The sequence below is a fragment of the Cervus canadensis genome, chromosome 29 (genome assembly GCF_019320065.1).
Source record: "Cervus canadensis isolate Bull #8, Minnesota chromosome 29, ASM1932006v1, whole genome shotgun sequence".
In the NCBI taxonomy this organism is placed as follows: domain Eukaryota; kingdom Metazoa; phylum Chordata; class Mammalia; order Artiodactyla; family Cervidae; genus Cervus; species Cervus canadensis.
In genome coordinates this window covers 3,369,046-3,386,063 of record NC_057414.1, presented here as the reverse complement: position 1 = coordinate 3,386,063, position 17,018 = coordinate 3,369,046, and the positions used below count along the sequence as shown (strand labels likewise).

Sequence of the window (17,018 nt, the reverse complement as noted above, 5' to 3'; positions counted from 1 at the left end):
CTGGAAAAACCAAGCCTTGACTAGATAGACCTTTGTTGGCAAAGTAACGTCTCTGCTTTTTAATATGATGTCTAGGTTGGTCATAACTTTCCTTCCAAGGAGTAAGCGTCTTTTAATTTCATGGCTGCAGTTACCATCTGCAGTGATTTTGAAGCCCCCAAAAATAAAGTCTGCCCTGTTTCCACTGTTCCCCATCCATTGGCCATGAAGTGATGGGACCGGATGCCATGATCTTAGTATTCTGAATGTTAAGTTTTAAGCCAACTTTTTCACTCTCCTCTTTCACGTTCATCCAAGAGGCTCTTTAGTTCTTCACTTTCTGCCATAAGGGTGGCGCCATCTGCATATCTGAGGTTATTGACATTTCTCCCAGCAATCTTGATTCCAGCTTGTGCTTCATCCAGCCTGGCATTTTGCATGATGTACTCTGCATAGAAGTTATATAAGCAGGGTGACAATACTTGACATACTCCTTCCCAGTACTGTTGGTACCAGTCTGTTGTTCCACGTCCAGTTCTAACTGTTGCTTCTTGACCTGCAGATTTCTCAGGAGGCAGGTCAGGTGGTCTGGTATTCCCATCTCTTGAAGAATTTTCCAGAGTTTGTTGTGATCCACACAATCAAAGGCTTTGGTGTAGTCAATAAAGCAAAAGTAGATGTTTTTCTGGAACTCTCTTGCTTTTTTGATGATCCAGCAAATGTTGGCAATTTGATTTCTGGTCCCTCTGCCTTTTCTAAAACCAGCTTGAACATCTGGAAGTTCATGGTTCACATACTGTTGAAGCCTGGCTTGGAGAATTTTGAGCATTACTTTGCTAGCATGTGAGATGAGTGCAATTGTGCGGTAGTTTGAACATTCTTTGGCATTGCCTTTTTCTGGGATTATAACTATCAGAAGATAGTAATAATCAAAATATATTTTCTTCCTTCTTGCTGTTGTTTAGTCGCTAAGTCATGTCCTTCTTTTTGGCAGCCTACCAAGCTCCTCTGTCCATGGGATTTTCCAGCAAGAATACTGGAGTGGGTTGCCATTTCCTTCTCCAGGGAGACTTCCTGATCCAGGGGTCAAACCTGCATCTCTTGCATCTCCTGTGTGGGCAGATGGGTTCTTCACTGCTGCACCACTAATGAAGCCCAATTTCGTCCTACCTTTTTTAAAACTTTTATTTTAGAAGGGGGATATTGTGGATAAAATCTCATTATTCCTAAAATCAAGGCTAGTGATTTTAAAGCCCAAGAAAGCTCTTCTTCCAAAAAAACAAAATATATTTATCATTCAACAACTTTTCATGCAGTAACAAATGTTTCAGTCTCTGCTACACAGATTGTCTCATTTAATGCTCACACAAAACTCTTTTGACAGCATAAAACATTAGAATTAACTCTATTTTTTTTTAGCTAACTCTTCCCTTAGCTAAAGGACACATTATTGTCGTTTCCACTGGCCCTTGAAGACCATATTTAGATTTGGGGAGAAGTAAAATCACACGTCTCTCTGCTCAACACTTGAAGTTAAAAATTCCACATGCTTCTCCTCCTGTTTTTTCTTATCTTGTTTAGAGATACCACCACCCAGGAATTCAGGCAGACTGTTAACCTGAGTCACTCTATGCCCCTCTCTTCATCCCGCACATTCCATGAATTACCGAGTCCAGTTGATTATGTCTCTTAAATGCCTTTGGAAACAACTCTTCAGTTTGGCACTGTCTGACTTCAGGTCTGCAGCGTTGCAGTGGCCGTGGAGTTCATCTCCCTGCCTCCAGTCTTGCCCATTGACTTCTGCCAAAGGGAAAACTCTTCTTTGACCACCCATTACTTATAGACTAATGGCAGAAGGCTTTTCATAATCTGGCCCCTTACCAACTAACAAGACACCCATATAAATGATATGCCCAAGTTATGCTGTAAAATATACCTCTCCAGTGACAGAAACAAAAATGTCTACTCTTTAGGGCACTGTCTTCTTGTTATCAAGGAAACCAGAAAGCTGAACTAACGATCATAAGGTAGTATTTGGTAGGCAAAGTCACTGCATAATCACGACAGGGATTTTATTCAGGCTATCACTGATCCCAATAAACTTTCCTTTATTCACAATGGAGTGTGCTTTTCCTGTGATTGGAATACAGTTCTGCATCCACTGAGGTGTCTTTGCCTCTCAGACTCTGTTAGAAAAGACTGATAAAGATGTATTTTCCAAAATAATTGCCACCTCTTTATGAAGACTTCTCATATGTCCACTCAATTAATATTATACATCCCCCTACCCATCCTATTCTAGTTCTGTATTCAGTGTTGGGAATTTCTAGTATAGGACTCATTCATATTTTTATCACTATAAAAATTCATGAAGGTTTTTTTCTTCTAGAAAGCTGAAAGTGTTAGTGATAAAAAGGACTAGCACATGGGTCAGCCAGATGTGGGTTTGAATTCTGATTCTCCCACTCGCTTTTTGAGTGGCCTTTCTCTAGGACCTTAACCTCTCCAGCTACTCTTCCCTCATGCATAAAAGGCAGACAATATGGTACTGGTTTCACAAGAGTTATTGACAGAATTAAAGGGCAAGCTGCGTGGAAAACATTTTCCACAGTACTGGATGCACTCAATAAAGAAAACACTCAGTAAAGTCAATCTAAGTGATCCTCTTTTTATTCAGCATGGCGGTGAGGAACCCTGTGTGTAGGAAGGGAACGATTAAACAGTCTTGCTTTTATCCTTAGTGGTTTATCGACTTTGGAAAGCAAGAGCACTTTCTCTTTTAAAATATTTTGTCCATTATTGAGTGAAGAGACTTTCTCAGACAGCCAGAAATATGCATTTGGTTTACCTCTGTCTTCTTACCAGACTGTCAGTTACTAGAGGAGAAGCATAATATTTTAGTTAATTTTGAATCCCCAGGACCTAGAAAGTGCCTGGCACATAGCAGGGACTTAAAAATATGTTTACTGAGTGAATAGCTAAATTTCTAAGAACTGTTCATATGACATTTCTGAATTTATCATCTAGACCAGTGATTCTCAAAGTGTGGTTCTTAAATCAGCAGCTTAGGCATATCCTTCAGTTTACTAGAAATGTACACGAAAGGGCCCTTTCCCAACATAGTGCATCAGATGTTCCGGGGTGGCGTCTGTTAAACTGATTTAACAAGCTATTCAGCTGACTTGACGGCCTCTTATAGTTTGGGAACCACTGATTCAGATAACTGGGCTTCCCTGGTGGCTCAGTAGTAAAGAATCCACCTGCCAATGCAGGAGATGTGGGTCTGATCCCTGGGTCAGGTAGATCCTCTGAAGAAGGAAATGGCAACCCACTCCAGTATTCTTGCCTGGAGAATCCCACAGACAGAGGAACCTGGAAGGCCATGGGGTCACAAGGAATCGGACATGACTTAGCAACTAAACAACAATGACGATCCAGGTAATTAACACCATTTATAAATCTCAAAAGCATTATGCCGAGCAAAAGAAGTCAGAGACAGGACTTCGCTAGTGGTCCAGTGGTTAAGACTCCACATGCCAGTGCAGGGGACAAGGGTTCAATCCCTGGTCCAGGAAGATTCCACAGTCTCAGAGCAACTAAGCCTGTGTGCCACAACTACCAGGTCTGTGTGCTCTAGAGTCCAGGAGCCGCGACTCCTGAAGCCCTTGTGCCCTAGAGCCCATGCTCTGCAACAAGAGAAGCCACTGCGGTGAGCAGTCCATACACTGTAACTAGAGAGTAGCCCCCACTCCTGCAACTAGAGAAAAGTCTGCACAGCAACAAAGACCCGGTACAGTCAAATATAAATAAATAAACAAAATAAAAAGCAGTCAGAGACAAAAGAATTTTTCCTTTTACATGAAGTTCTAGAATAGGCAAAACCAATATAAGGCTCACAAATCCATAATAGTGTTTTCCCTGGAGGGTGGGGTGGGGGTTTGAACAGAAAGAGGCAGGAGGAAAGCAGACTGCATGGGTATATGCTTATGTTAAAACTCATCAAGCTGTGTGCTGAAGATCTGTGAATTTTGCTGCATTTAAATGCAATACCAACAAAAAATTAAGATGAAATAAATTAATGCCCTTTGAATTCTTTCTGTATGAGTCTTATCAGCAGGAGATCTATTTTTACATTGTAGTCTTAAGATGGTCTACAAGGTCCCACAGGATCTGACCCGCTCCCTACTTTCTCTAACCTTATCTGTCTCCACTCCTCCTGTTACTTTCTGTCCTTCTCCAGCAGTGATCTTCCAGTTTCCCGATGGTATACATTACTCTCCTGCCCCAAGGCCTTTGCACATGTTGTTACTCCTTCCTGGAATGTTGCTTGGTCTTTCTTATCACCTGGTTAACTCCCATTCTCCTTCAGTTCTCATTCCCTGTTTTGCAGGGAAACCTTACCAAATCCTACTTAATTGTGTGTCCATGGAACCTTCTGGAGGGCTGCTGTGTACACTTGTGCAGGTTATTCATGTAAAGAACTGTTCCCAGCTGAGGTAATGGTGGCTGAAATCTACTTTAGTCCACTTACAATGCCTTGCACAAAGATCAAGGCTGTGTCACCTGGCCGAAGGGCTGCCTTTTTCTAATTCATCAGAGGCACAGTCTGCTTGTCAAGCTGGGTTGTTTCTGCCTATGGAAGTGCCTCTTAAAAAATAGCACAAAGACATTATAGAGACTAACAGCAGTCCAGGTTTTGTACTTTCTCTTCATAGTACTTCACAGTTGTAGTTTTACCTTTCTCTGAGTGAATATTTGGTTAATGTTTATTTCCCCCACTACACAGTAAGCTCTATGACATTAGGACACTGTCTAGTTTTATTTATTATCGAGTATTTCCAGCACCTAGAACAGGGCCTGGCACACAGTGGTGGTGGTATAGTCGTTAAGTCGTGTCCGACTCTTGTGACCACATGGACTGTAGCCTGCCAGGCTCCTCTGTCCATGGGATTCTCCAGGCAAGCATACTAGAGTGGGTTGCCATTTCCTTCGCCAGGGGATCTTCCCGACCCAGGAATCGAACCCAGGTCTCCTGCACTGCAGGCAGATTCTTTACGAACTGAGCTATAAGGGAGCACTCAGCAAATATTTCTGAAATGCATGAGACATTTTTCATTGTTGGAAGACTAGGTAGATCCTCTTATTTTCCCTTTTTCCCTCCCCAACTCTCCCCTACAGTTACCACACTGCTTTGCACATAAATGACATTCAGTAAATTCCTCCTGATTGACTTTAAAATGTTCAAAGAAGCCATATGATGTTTTTTTCCTAGAAAAGTGGATCTGCAAGCATCTGATTACACACTGCCTGAGCGATGATGAACAGCTGCTATTTATGAAGCAAAAGAGACAAAAAATGTTGAATGAATGAGAAATAGACTCCAATTGAAATGGTAAGGATTTAATTTAGCTTTTGAAATTCATTTCCTGATATGAAGCTTACAAAATACTAAAAGGCAACAAAAAAGGAGGCTATGAAAAAATTTCATTCTTTATAAACAATCTTTGAATGTTTTCCAAAATAGATCAAGTACTTATTTGAAGGTTAACGGGTATTTCTGACCTGAGTTCTCAACAGTCTGATATGAGACAGATTTCTTTTTTTTAAATAAGGTTTTTCATAGGGGATAATTTTACAGAAAAGTTGTAAAGTTTTTCTCATTAACATCTTACATTACCACGGTACACTTTCCAAAATTAAGAAATTGGAACACATAATTATTAACAAAACTTCAAACTTCATTTGAATTTCCTGTTTCTCCAGTTACCTCCTCTTTCTGACCCAAGTGAGACAGCCTTCTCACATTCTTCAGTGGTGTGTAAAAGAATGTGTGTTCTAGATATCAAGCTCTCTAAGTAGAAATACACATATCTAGAGTTGCCTGGGGTCCTTCATCTTGAGGCAGAAGTACTTTCCAATCAACCAAACTTGATTAGGATCTGTAGCTCTATCATTTGGAAGAGGCGTGTGCTTATGGGCAACTTGTTTAATTACACTGAACTATTCTTTCCATGGGGTTTCCCTGGTGGTTCAGAGGGAAAGAATCTGTCTGCAATTTAGGAGACCCGGGTTTGATCCCTAGGTTGGGAAGATCCCCTGGAGAAGGGAATGGCTACCCACTCCATTATTCTTGCCTGGAGAATTTCATGGACAGAGTAACCTGGCGAGCTACAGTCCATGGGCTTGCAAAGAATCAGACATGAATGAGCAATTCACGAGCATGTGTGTGCTCTACACATCTGTCTTGTTTTTGGCCACCGCACGGCTTCCTGGATCTTTGTTCCCAGACCAGGGACTGAATCCAGGGCCCTCAGCAGGTTGGAGTCCTAACCACCGGATCACCAGGGAATTACCTCCACATTTGTAAAATGTAGGTAGTAAGACCTCTCCAACTGTGATGGTTTCTGAAATCTTTCCCAGTAAGAGAATTCAGTATTGAAAAACTTGATTTTAATAGGTAATTAGCCTTTTGCATTTATTAAACTAATATCAGAAGAATAGCACTCTAAATAGCATACCTGTGATATTCTATATGTTGAATTAGAAGAGGGTTCAGAGGAGCCTGACTAAAGACTCTTTAATTAAACATTAATCAGGCTCCTCTGAGCCCTATCCTCAACTAGACCTTATCCTAGGACTTTCCTAACTCAGTTTTCGCAAGAATTCTGCTAAGTTGGTTTAGAAAGAATTATCCAGGTTTGATATCTGATAACCCTGGTGAGCTGGATTAGGAAGAATCCCCCTATTCTTGATGTCTCCTTTAGCAAATCTCCATCCACCAACTTCTCTGTAGGGGAGGAAAGACTTTCCCTCTAACCTTTTAGGTTTGATAGTTATGCCTAAGAAACTATAAGCAAGCAAGTTACCAAAATAAAAGGTATATAAATTTATTATTTTTTAATAACACATGCACAGGGGCATCATGGGGGAAAAATTGAGTATCTAAAAAAGCAGTCATCTTTGAGAGCTTATAACAATCTTAGTAGGGGAAAGGGGAAGGGAGGTGTATGCTACTTGGGCAAGAGTAATGTTTTAGAAAGATGAATGGGCTCAGAATAGAGGGGAGGTAATGATAGTGTGTTGCAAAATTTCTCTGGGTGTGGTGTTGAGTCCTGACTTCTAGTCTCTTCTTTGGTGACTACAGTCAATCTTCCCTGATTGCTGAAATTCCTAGGGAGGGAATTTATGACAGTTCAGTTCCTTTTGGAGGACTGTCTTTAGGCAGACAAGTGGAGCTTGGAGAAGTCTGTTTTTCAAAGTGTCTTCACCTCACAATTATTACTTCTCTGGTGGTCCAGTGGCTAAGACTCCAAGCCCCAGTGCCGGGGCCTGGGGTTCAATCCCTGTTTGGAGAATTAGATACCATATGCCCCAACTAGTTCACAGGCACCACAAAGACTGAAGGTCCTGCATGTCAAGACCAAGATTCAGCGCAGCCAAATAAATATATATTTATATATAAATGTTAAAAAATATACCAAAGCAACATATTGCAAGTGACATGTCTAACTCCTTCACCCCCTACTCTTCTCCTTGGTTATAAATCCCCACCTACCCTTGCTGTATTCAGAGTTGAGCCCTCTCTCTCTCCTACTTTGACAGTCTTGACATTTATCATGATAGTACTGAATAAAGTTCCTGTTTTAACAAGCGTCAGAATAATTTTTTAACATTAGCGACAATGACTATTAACTAATGTCTATTTATTAACTCTGATTCATTGGACAAACCTTTAAAAATATCCCTCCAAGTTTTAACGAAACTCTTTAAAAATATTTTTGTTTTGTTATGGCTATCATGAATGCTGAAAGACATTTTCCTTCCATATGTGTCCTTTATCCAAATGAAAGGGACAGAGTAAAGGGACAAAGTAGGTGATTAAATAGCTAATCCCGCTAGGGGATTGTAAGTAGGAAAAAATACGGGAGACCCCATAAATTAATGATTACTCAGGAAAGCACATTTACTTAACCACAAAACCAAGCAGGCTTGCTTAGCAACAAAACCATGCACTAGAAGCACAATGCATGACTCAAAACAATAAAACAATGGTGGCGTGAGGCCGAAATCCTGCCCAGTGAGCTCAATAGGTTAATGATCCTTAGGACATATTCTGCACACATAAAAAACAACAACTCTGGACCTAGCTTGACCATGTAAGGACAAGAAAACCTCCCTGTCCTACCTGGAGGAGGAACTGATGGAAGCATGAGGTCTACTCAAGAAAGACAAAGAAGGTCTTTTCCTCCTCCCCTCTCTTCCTCTGACTATAAAAATGTAACCCACTAAGTAAGTACTCAGGGCACAGCACCCCCTCGCCCACCTGCTTGTAAACATCACAAGCGTCCTATTCTAACAAATCATTTATTCATCACTTTGCCTCTCACTAAATTCTTCCTGTGCTGAGACATAAAGGACTGTGGTACTGAGCTCTTTGGAGCCCCCTGAAACGACACCATTGAGTTTCACAGTCGTTCAGCACTTTTTAAATTTTATGAGTAGAAGTTGATTCCCACTTCCCAGCTCCCACTGATCCCAGATACAAAGAGCAATTTGGATTGGAATTGCTTTAGTTGATTACCCTTTTATTTGTAGGACTATATTTCACAAACATCCTTCTCAACAGATAAACGGGGTATGTTTGTCTCTGCCCATGAACATGTCAAACAAGGCACATCTTATTTCTCAGTGGGGACTCCATACTTACTAGTCTCATCTCTCTCTCACCAACTGCTTAGTAGTGCCTGGCACATTAGCAGTTCAACAAGTAAGTGCAAGTACTATACTAAATCCAAACTTTTTCAGCTTCCTTAATTTTTCTTGAATCTTCATTACAAAAATATCTAAATTTTGCCCTGCCTCTGCCTTCCCTTTCTAATTCTCAAGAATTCTCTCCTTGTCTCCAAAAGAAGTGACTTGCAATCTGCAGTATGTTAAGGCATCATGCAGAAGAAGTTCAAGGACACTAGAATTTTATGGATAGGGCATTCTTCTACTGTTTATCTCACAGGTGATGTAATGAGATCTAGAACACACAAAAAAGTAGATACTATCCAGTAGTGCTCAAGAAATGTTAGGTCCCTTCTTTTATCGTCATTTCTACAGATGAGGACAATATGGCCAGAAATGTAAGCAGTCACAGCTAAGTTCCCAAAGAGGCAGATAAGAGGGAGCTGACTTTCGTTTCTTACACGAGGCTCACCAATGCACTTGGCACCTGTCAAGAGCCCAGACATAACACAAACATTTTTGTAAAACATCACAGTTTTTGTTGACTTCTCCAATAATTTGTCAAAATCATGCCCAAAAAATAATTGTCCGTCATTTAAGTCTCTCAGTCTCATACATACTTGGAGGTGAACATTGCTTTTCAGGCCTTGGCATTGTTCAGGGCCGTTAACATTCTTTAAGAACTAAAGGAAGCACTTTGGAATGTAATTCAAAGGAGCCTAGAATTATAATTTTAGGGTATTCCTACTTAAGCCCTATCCAATATTGGCACTAACTGGACGAGGATAATCATTCCTTGCGATCAATATTCACCAGAATAAGTATTCATCAAGAAATCAGGACGCACTCAGGGGACGACGATTGGGTGGTGCCTTGAGACCCATCCTTGGCCACGGACACCCGGTGGAAGACTACCTGGTTGGAAAACAAGATTTCCAAGAGGAGGGGCTTGGAGGAGGCGGGCCCGGACAACCAAGCGCGAGCACACGCCCCGGCGCATGCGCACCTGTTAGCGGGCACCTTCCATTCGCCTGGCAGGGGAGGCAGGCGCGAGGCTCTCTACAGTTTTTGAATTTCTGTTCTCAACCGCAAGTGAGGTGGTGACCAGTTCCGCGCATAACGTGACAGCGTTACTCCTCGAGTTCAAGATGACGAACACTCGGCACAGACGCACGAACCGTGAGGCGACTTCTCGTCTGGTCCCCCCCGTCCCCCGGGACCCGAGTCGGCCCGTCCATTCCACAGACTTTCGAGTCCTCGCAGCGGGGTCGGGGGATCGAAGGATTGGGCCAATTGCGGCTGAATCGTCTCTGGAAGGAGGAAGGGGGTGAGGGGGTACCCCTTCTTCAGAGTTCCGCCTCTCCTTTTACAGGGCGGTCGCGGGGAAGGGGGACGTTGGAAACAACTGCCCTCGGAAGCCGACGGATCCCACACCCGCTCCGTGCAAACTGCCGGGAGGGCGGCGGGAAGAGGGCAAGACGGGAGCGGGGACAGGGAAGGACCCGGGAAGCCGCGCGGGAGGGCGCGCGCGCGCGCGCCCCTTTTTCAGCAGTGTGGCGGGGTCGCACGCACGCCCGCCTCGGCGGCTGGGCGCGGTTTGCGACAGTGGGGGGAGCGGCGGCGGTGGCGGCGGCGGCAGCTTTGCGGCAAGCTCTGGCCGGGCTTGCTTGACGGCGGTGTGGCGGAGGCCCCGCCCCCGGCGGCAGGAACCTGGAGGGAGGCGGAGGAATATGTCCGAGAGGGAAGTGTCGACAGTGCCGGCGGGAACAGACATGCCTGCGGCCAAGAAGCAGAAGCTGAGCAGCGACGAGAATAGCAACCCGGACCTCTCTGGAGACGAGAATGTGAGCGCAGCCCCCCGGGGCAGTCCGGACGGGACTTGGCCGTCAAAGTTTTCAATTCTTTTTAAACTGGGGGCGCGGGGGCGGGCGGGCGGCTGTGGTAAGGTGGGGTGGGGGGAGGGAGAGGTGTCACCGCTCTGCTGAGGAAAACGCGGGCGTGGAGGAGAAAATCGAACTCGTCTCTGAGGGGATTTTTTTGAGCTGGGGCGCCGAGAGCGAAAGGAAACTTCGCGAAGGAGAGTGTGGTTGGGGCCAGAGCTTGGTGGCGGAGGGTCGGAGGGGGTCTGCCCTGAGACCGTTTTGTGTGGAGGAGGAGAGTTTGGGCCTTGAGGGGGAAAGTGCGGATCTGAGATTCCAGTAGTTTAAAAGACAAGTTAGAGGTGTTTTTGTTTTTTTTTTTTTTCCCCTAAGACAGTTGGAAGGAGGGGCCAGCGTGTGTTACGGACTTTTAAAAAAAGGGATTTAGGGACCGTGTCCTCCTTAGACCCTTCCTGGCTGTCCAGGATGGGAAGAGTAGATCTCCGACGTCAGGGATTTCGGTGACTCTCTTAAAGGGGCTTTTGTGTTTGCTCCTGTCTCATCTGTGGAGAAGGGGTGCGCCTGACAGTCGGCCTCACTTCTGGAGAAGGAGAGCTGCGAGAGTCGTCTCCAGAGTCGGAGGGGGAGCGACTCTTGAGGAAGGAATGAGAAGGGACAGTTAGTCTTCCGTCGGTTTTCACTGGGATAACGGGGACAACCTGGAAGACACTAGGCAACGGTGGTAAAGGTAGATGGCTTTAGGTGTAGGCTCGTGGTCTCGCATGTGTAAAGGCGCTCTGGAATCAGTTTTTTTTTTTTTTTTAAACTTTTTTTAAATAGTCATAACCCTAGTCCGTCCCAACAGTTGACCCCACTGTGTTTATGTGAGACGCCAGTGATAACCGAATTGACCTTAATTTTCCGTTTCATGTTTTAAGTTTATATCCAATAAGTTCAGGAAAAAATGTCTCGACGGTTCATTCGGAGATGATACTCTAAAATGTGAACCTTCCGAGGGAATGTGTTCTGAAGTATTATAGAAGGGTGGTGTAAGTTCTTTTTCTCAGTTTGCCTAGTTTTAAGAATAAATGGTATATATTACACACCGACTGAAGCACATGTATGGCATGGTATCAAGACCAAAATTTTCACTGAACAGATGGGAAAGAATTTTTTGCAGATAGAGGAAAGGTATTTGGGGGGTTGTCAGTTTGTGGGATTTGGACTTGAATAATCTGAAAGGCTTAATAGGTGTTGATTGTTACTTTAAATCTTTTTATTTTCCTGTTTGTGCTTTCCAGTCTTATTATATATTAGGATCTAACACTTTCGACCCTCTTCACTTCAGCTGTTGGAATCTATTTCCACCTTCTCTTAAAATTTCTCTTGGCAGATTAGATTAGTGACTAGGAGCACAACCTGGATCCAGGTGTTAGATTAAAATTCGCCACTCTACTGCTTTACCGGTTGCTTGATCTAGGTACTTTATCTAGTTTCCTTGGATTTTTATCTTAAAAATGGGGATAATAACGGTATTTACCTCATGGGATGTTTGTGAGGATTAAATGAGATAATGTAGGTAAAGTGCTGAACCAAATGCCCCGTTCATAATACCATGCAAGTGTTATTTAATTATTACTCCTTATTTTGTTATCACATTATCTAGGCTTGTGTTTCTGGTCCTTCCAGATATTTATCAGGCAGAAATGTAATGAAGATGTCAATACCCAATTTAGACTGAGGAAAATTTCAGGGAACTAAATAAATTGAAAGGTTATTTTGTTTTTACAGACCCTTAAGAGGAATGTATTCTTTGATGCATATTGAAACTATTCAGAGCTACATGGTTGGACTAAGCCTTTGTTTTGGTTCCTTCCTTTAGATGGCGACTTTTAACCTTTTCTCTGCCTTGGACACTTTAATGAATCCTGTGAAACTTCAGAGTAATATATTCAAATGTATAAAATACAATATATAAGATTACAAACAAAATCAATGATAAAATTATAAGAAAGTTATAAAATTGTTTTAAAACAAATTTCAGGTTTGTTTTAATAAAGTACTTCTTTATTACATTAAGTAACTAGACCTCACAATGACTGATAGTACTGATGGGTATAGACAGCTTTTGAGATCTGCAACAACTATAATGGAATATAAAAATTCTTGATTTCCTTTGCTGAGAAGGTTACAGCTACACTAACATTAGTACGTATACTGCCTGTATTATAATAGAAGGAAGTAATAGATTTTAGTTAAAAATGTGAAAACTAAGATGCAATCTTAAATTTATTTATGAATTTATTCAACTGCGTAAGTTCACAGGCCCTCTGAATTCCATCCAGGGACCCATATCTAGGACATAGGTTAAGAGAAGCAGTAAAGGAAGGGAGTAGAGAACTCTGTATAAAAATGAATTCAGAAAAAGCTAATAAGGGCAGTGGTTTAACTTTTGAGGGAGCCAAATAATGACAGGAAGGCCAAAGGCAAGTGGAGGAAAGAATGTGGTATTTGTAAATTGGAGTTACGGTAATCTCAGCAGTTGATATTGTTAAAGTGAATCAAAGAACTGATAGGACGTTAAACTTTTTAAAATTTAGATATAATTGACTAATAACATTATGTTATTAGTTTTAGGTGCACAACATAATGATTCAGTATTTGCATTGCGGAATGATCAGCACAGTAAGTGTAGTTAATATCTGACCTATTTTAAGTTCATTGTGTATGTATCTGCCATTTTATTAACTTTTTCATATAAGTGCAGCATAATTGGCCTCTGAAAGAATACTGATTGTTGCCTGGTAGTAAAATCAGAAGGCTGAATCTGAAGACTTGACTTTTGCTTAAGGAACCTGTGGCAAGATCAAGGGACAAATTACTATCCCTGTTTCCTTGTTGAGCAAATGAAGGTGGTAGTGCCATGTCTGTTACACAGTACCATTCTATACTTTGAGGAGGAGGTGTCAAGGTGGAAATCAGCTTGTGCACATACAAGATGCTCAGGCAAGGTTTGAATTTACAAATAAAATGAAAGCACTGTGAGTGTATTGCATTTCCATTTGATTCTATCTTATTTGCCTATTTGAGGAGATGGGTAAATTAAATGGATAAAAGGTGTGTGTGTAAATTAAATGGTTAAAAGGTGTGTGTGTGTGTGTATGTGTGTGTGTAATGTGCCCCAGTTATTTACTATGTTTTTTTGATTAGCAGTTGAATTTTTAGCCAGGGTGGAAAGAAGCTGGTGAATAAATGTCTAACCATTGTATTGTTTCATTTCTCAAGTGTTAAAAGATAATTTTCAGAAACATTTTATTTTACTCATGTAAGGGAACTGGTGAAGTTTAAGTCACACAGTACAAACTATACAGATGAAAGGAATGTAGAGATGAAATGGCAAATGGAGACAAAAACTTTTCTTCAGAATGAAAGGGAAGACATTTTGAACCTCTGCCTTTGGCTGTCCACAGTGTAAGAGATGTAAGATTGTTCAAAGGCAGTGAAGCAGACTAGAATCTGATAACATGGAAGAATAGTGTGTGGTAGACATGAAGTTTTCCAAGTGAAACACAAAATTGTTTTCTACACTAGATTTTAACTATGTAAATTCAACTGAAAGGAAGAAATGAAGATTTAAAACCAGTGATTTCAACCTAGGAACTGAACTCAATAAATATAGTTTTGTATTTTATGTATCTAAAAGCTGATTGTGTTTACATTAAGTTACAGTCTAGATATTGAGCACTACCGTGTGCCATCTATCCACTCCATTCCCTTTTTCCCGTTATAGTCTTAGAATAATTTGTGTACTTTTTGAAAGCATTTCATTTTGGTATGAACCATTTGAAGTTTTGGAAGCCACCCCTAAGAACTACCATATAATACCTTACAGGTTTTAAGCAAATTAATGTGAATTTTTAATATACTTTTTTATATTCTAGTGAATTTTTAACATTCTGTAATATCGTAAAACTAACTTTAGGAAGCAATAATTTAAAAATAGCCCCTAGGGTGATGGTTTCTAGTCTGTGTTCTCATAGATGTTAGTGGCACTCCATGAAAAAAGCTTCCTCTGGAATGAATTTAGTAGCTACTGCCCTAAGGTGATACAGGTTTAAATAAATCTCTTTATTCCAAAGAACACTTTGGAATGTGTAATTGGAAGAAGTAGTGAAATCCTCTTCGGAGAGTAGAGGACCATTCATATATCTTGTGGACAGGAGACAGGATATAAATTAGGTGAATTTTAAAGGTTTCTAGTCACTTCTACATTTGGGAAGATTTTACTTTATAGTGAGCTTCTGGAACTCTGAATCATGAGTATTTTAGAGCCATGAGTCAGATTTCACTGGTAAATAGCACATAATATGTAGAACCTAAAAAATTTCTAAATGGTTTAAGTGTTATAAATAAGCAGAGTTTGAATGAAAATCAGGATTTTCATCTAAAATAGGAAGTACTAACACACTGGCCTCAAACAGCCACCCCTTGCCATACTCCAAACTGAGCAGTAAGCAGTCTATGAGGACATGTAGGTCAGTCAGATTGAGGAGTCAAATCTGGTTTTCAAATCCAGAAGCTCTGGTTTTCAATCCCAGCAACCAACCAGCAAGACACCACCTAGGCTGTCTAAGCAACATTTTCTTATCTAACAGTACCTTGTATGAAGAGCAGTAAAGATGAAATGAGGCAGTATAGTGTCATGGCTGGCACAAACCAGTGCCTTGTTATTTAAAGGCAGTATTATTACCATTAGCATCATCAGGATTCGTTTTTTGTTTACATTTTTGCTGAAATAGCAAACATCCACAAATCCTAATGCATTTGCGGGAATACATTTTTTTCATTTCTTGCAGGATTTCTTAATTACTTCTTTTAGGCTGGTCAGCAGCTTTCCAGTTTGAAGTCATTTCTTTTTTTTTTTTTTGAAGTCTTTTCTTAAGTACAGTATTGCTGTTTCATATAGTTTTTTCTGATTTGCTGCTTATAGGATGATGCTGTCAGTATAGAAAGCGGTACCAACACAGAACGCCCTGATACACCTACAAATACGCCAAACGCACCTGGAAGGAAGAGTTGGGGAAAGGGAAAATGGAAATCAAAGAAATGCAAATATTCTTTCAAATGTGTAAATAGTCTCAAGGTATGTGGAGAAAGACACGAACTGTGGGCTGAATGCAGGGTTCCAGAATTGCAGGGTTCTCAATGGTAAACATTTTATGCTCAAGGTTCTCTGTCAAGTTAAAAATATTTTAAAATTATAATAATTGGAAGGCTTTGTTGTAGGGCAGACCACATAATTATAATCCGTTCCACATTTGTTTAGCTTTTTTTGTTTGTTTTAAATGGGTAGTACCTAGTATTAGTATTGCATCTGTTTTTTCTTTATTATTTTTATTGATTTCCAGAAATGTTACTCTTCATATATTGGTAAAACTTAAAAGCGTAAGCCATTTTCTGGTACCTGTTACTGAAAAGAACTGAATGTGACTTATTAACTTTGAGTTAACATAAACTGAAACAGATGTCTTACTTTGTTCAGTCTTTAAAAATTTAACTCTTATTTGTAATTGTTTTCAAGAAAAAAGGTATAAATGAAAATTTGTTTTGCATAGTTAATATTTGGGAGAAATAATAGGTTGGAGTTATTTAGATTACTGTCTTTCTCAATAGTCTTTATTTTTTAAAAATGTTTACTGACATTTATTTTAAGTGTCTTATATATTCATTCATTTCCTGTTTTTTTAATTTGGGGATGTTTTTCCTATACTGAGCAAAAATATACATTATAGTGTCTTGTGCATATGTTAGATTCTTTTAAAATATCTAAATATCCTTTAAAGTCTTTGAAAAGCATAAGAAGCTATGGCCGTATGGAAATTATTTTCCTATTTAGGAAGCAAAATTCATTGCTCTGTGTGTCAAATTATACTCTTAAAAGGAGAGAAATTAATCTCAGTGTTTTTGTGTGTGTGTTTTTCTTCTAAAGCAAAGTGTCTCTTTGTAGTTTCATGTTAATATTTAGGTATATTAACTTATTTTTACGTAGTATATTTGGAAAGTGGTTTGAACTGCATTATTTTGATTAAATATTTCCAAAGCTTAAAACTGTGGCTTTTTAAAGGATAAGAAATGAATGTTGTCAGACTTTAAAGTGCCTTAAAGTGAATATGAAAGTTACTGTTAAATATCAGGAAATTGCCAGTAAAATCCTAAGGCTGAGAAATAACTTTATGAGCAGAACTGAATACTTTTAGCAGAGGGAACTCTGCTCCGTACTCTGTGGTGACCTAGATGGCAAAAGAGTTTGAAAAAGAATGGGGGTGTGTGTGTGTGGCTGAGTCTCTTTGGTGTGCACCTGAAACTAGCACACCCTTGTTAGTCAGTCCTGTTCCAGTTAAAAACCAAGAAACTGCCTCCTTACAACCTCCTGATAACTGGAGGTACAGC

At 40.6% G+C, this 17,018-nt stretch overlaps 1 protein-coding gene across 3 annotated transcripts in view; it reads left to right on the top strand.

Moving 5' to 3' along the window:
* Positions 1–9,820: 9,820 nt before the first annotated feature.
* Positions 9,821–17,018, top strand: part of EED (embryonic ectoderm development) — a 30,995-nt gene continuing 23,797 nt past the window's right edge. For 2 of the 3 annotated variants that reach the window (XM_043451698.1, XM_043451697.1), the window contains exons 1-2: positions 9,821–10,553; positions 15,559–15,711. In XM_043451698.1, coding sequence (XP_043307633.1) covers positions 10,440–10,553; positions 15,559–15,711 — 267 coding nt within the window. In that variant the 5' untranslated portion in view covers positions 9,821–10,439. Of the gene's footprint in view, positions 10,554–13,199; positions 13,254–15,558; positions 15,712–17,018 lie in introns of all 3 variants that reach the window. The other variant, XM_043451699.1, reaches the window with a different exon arrangement.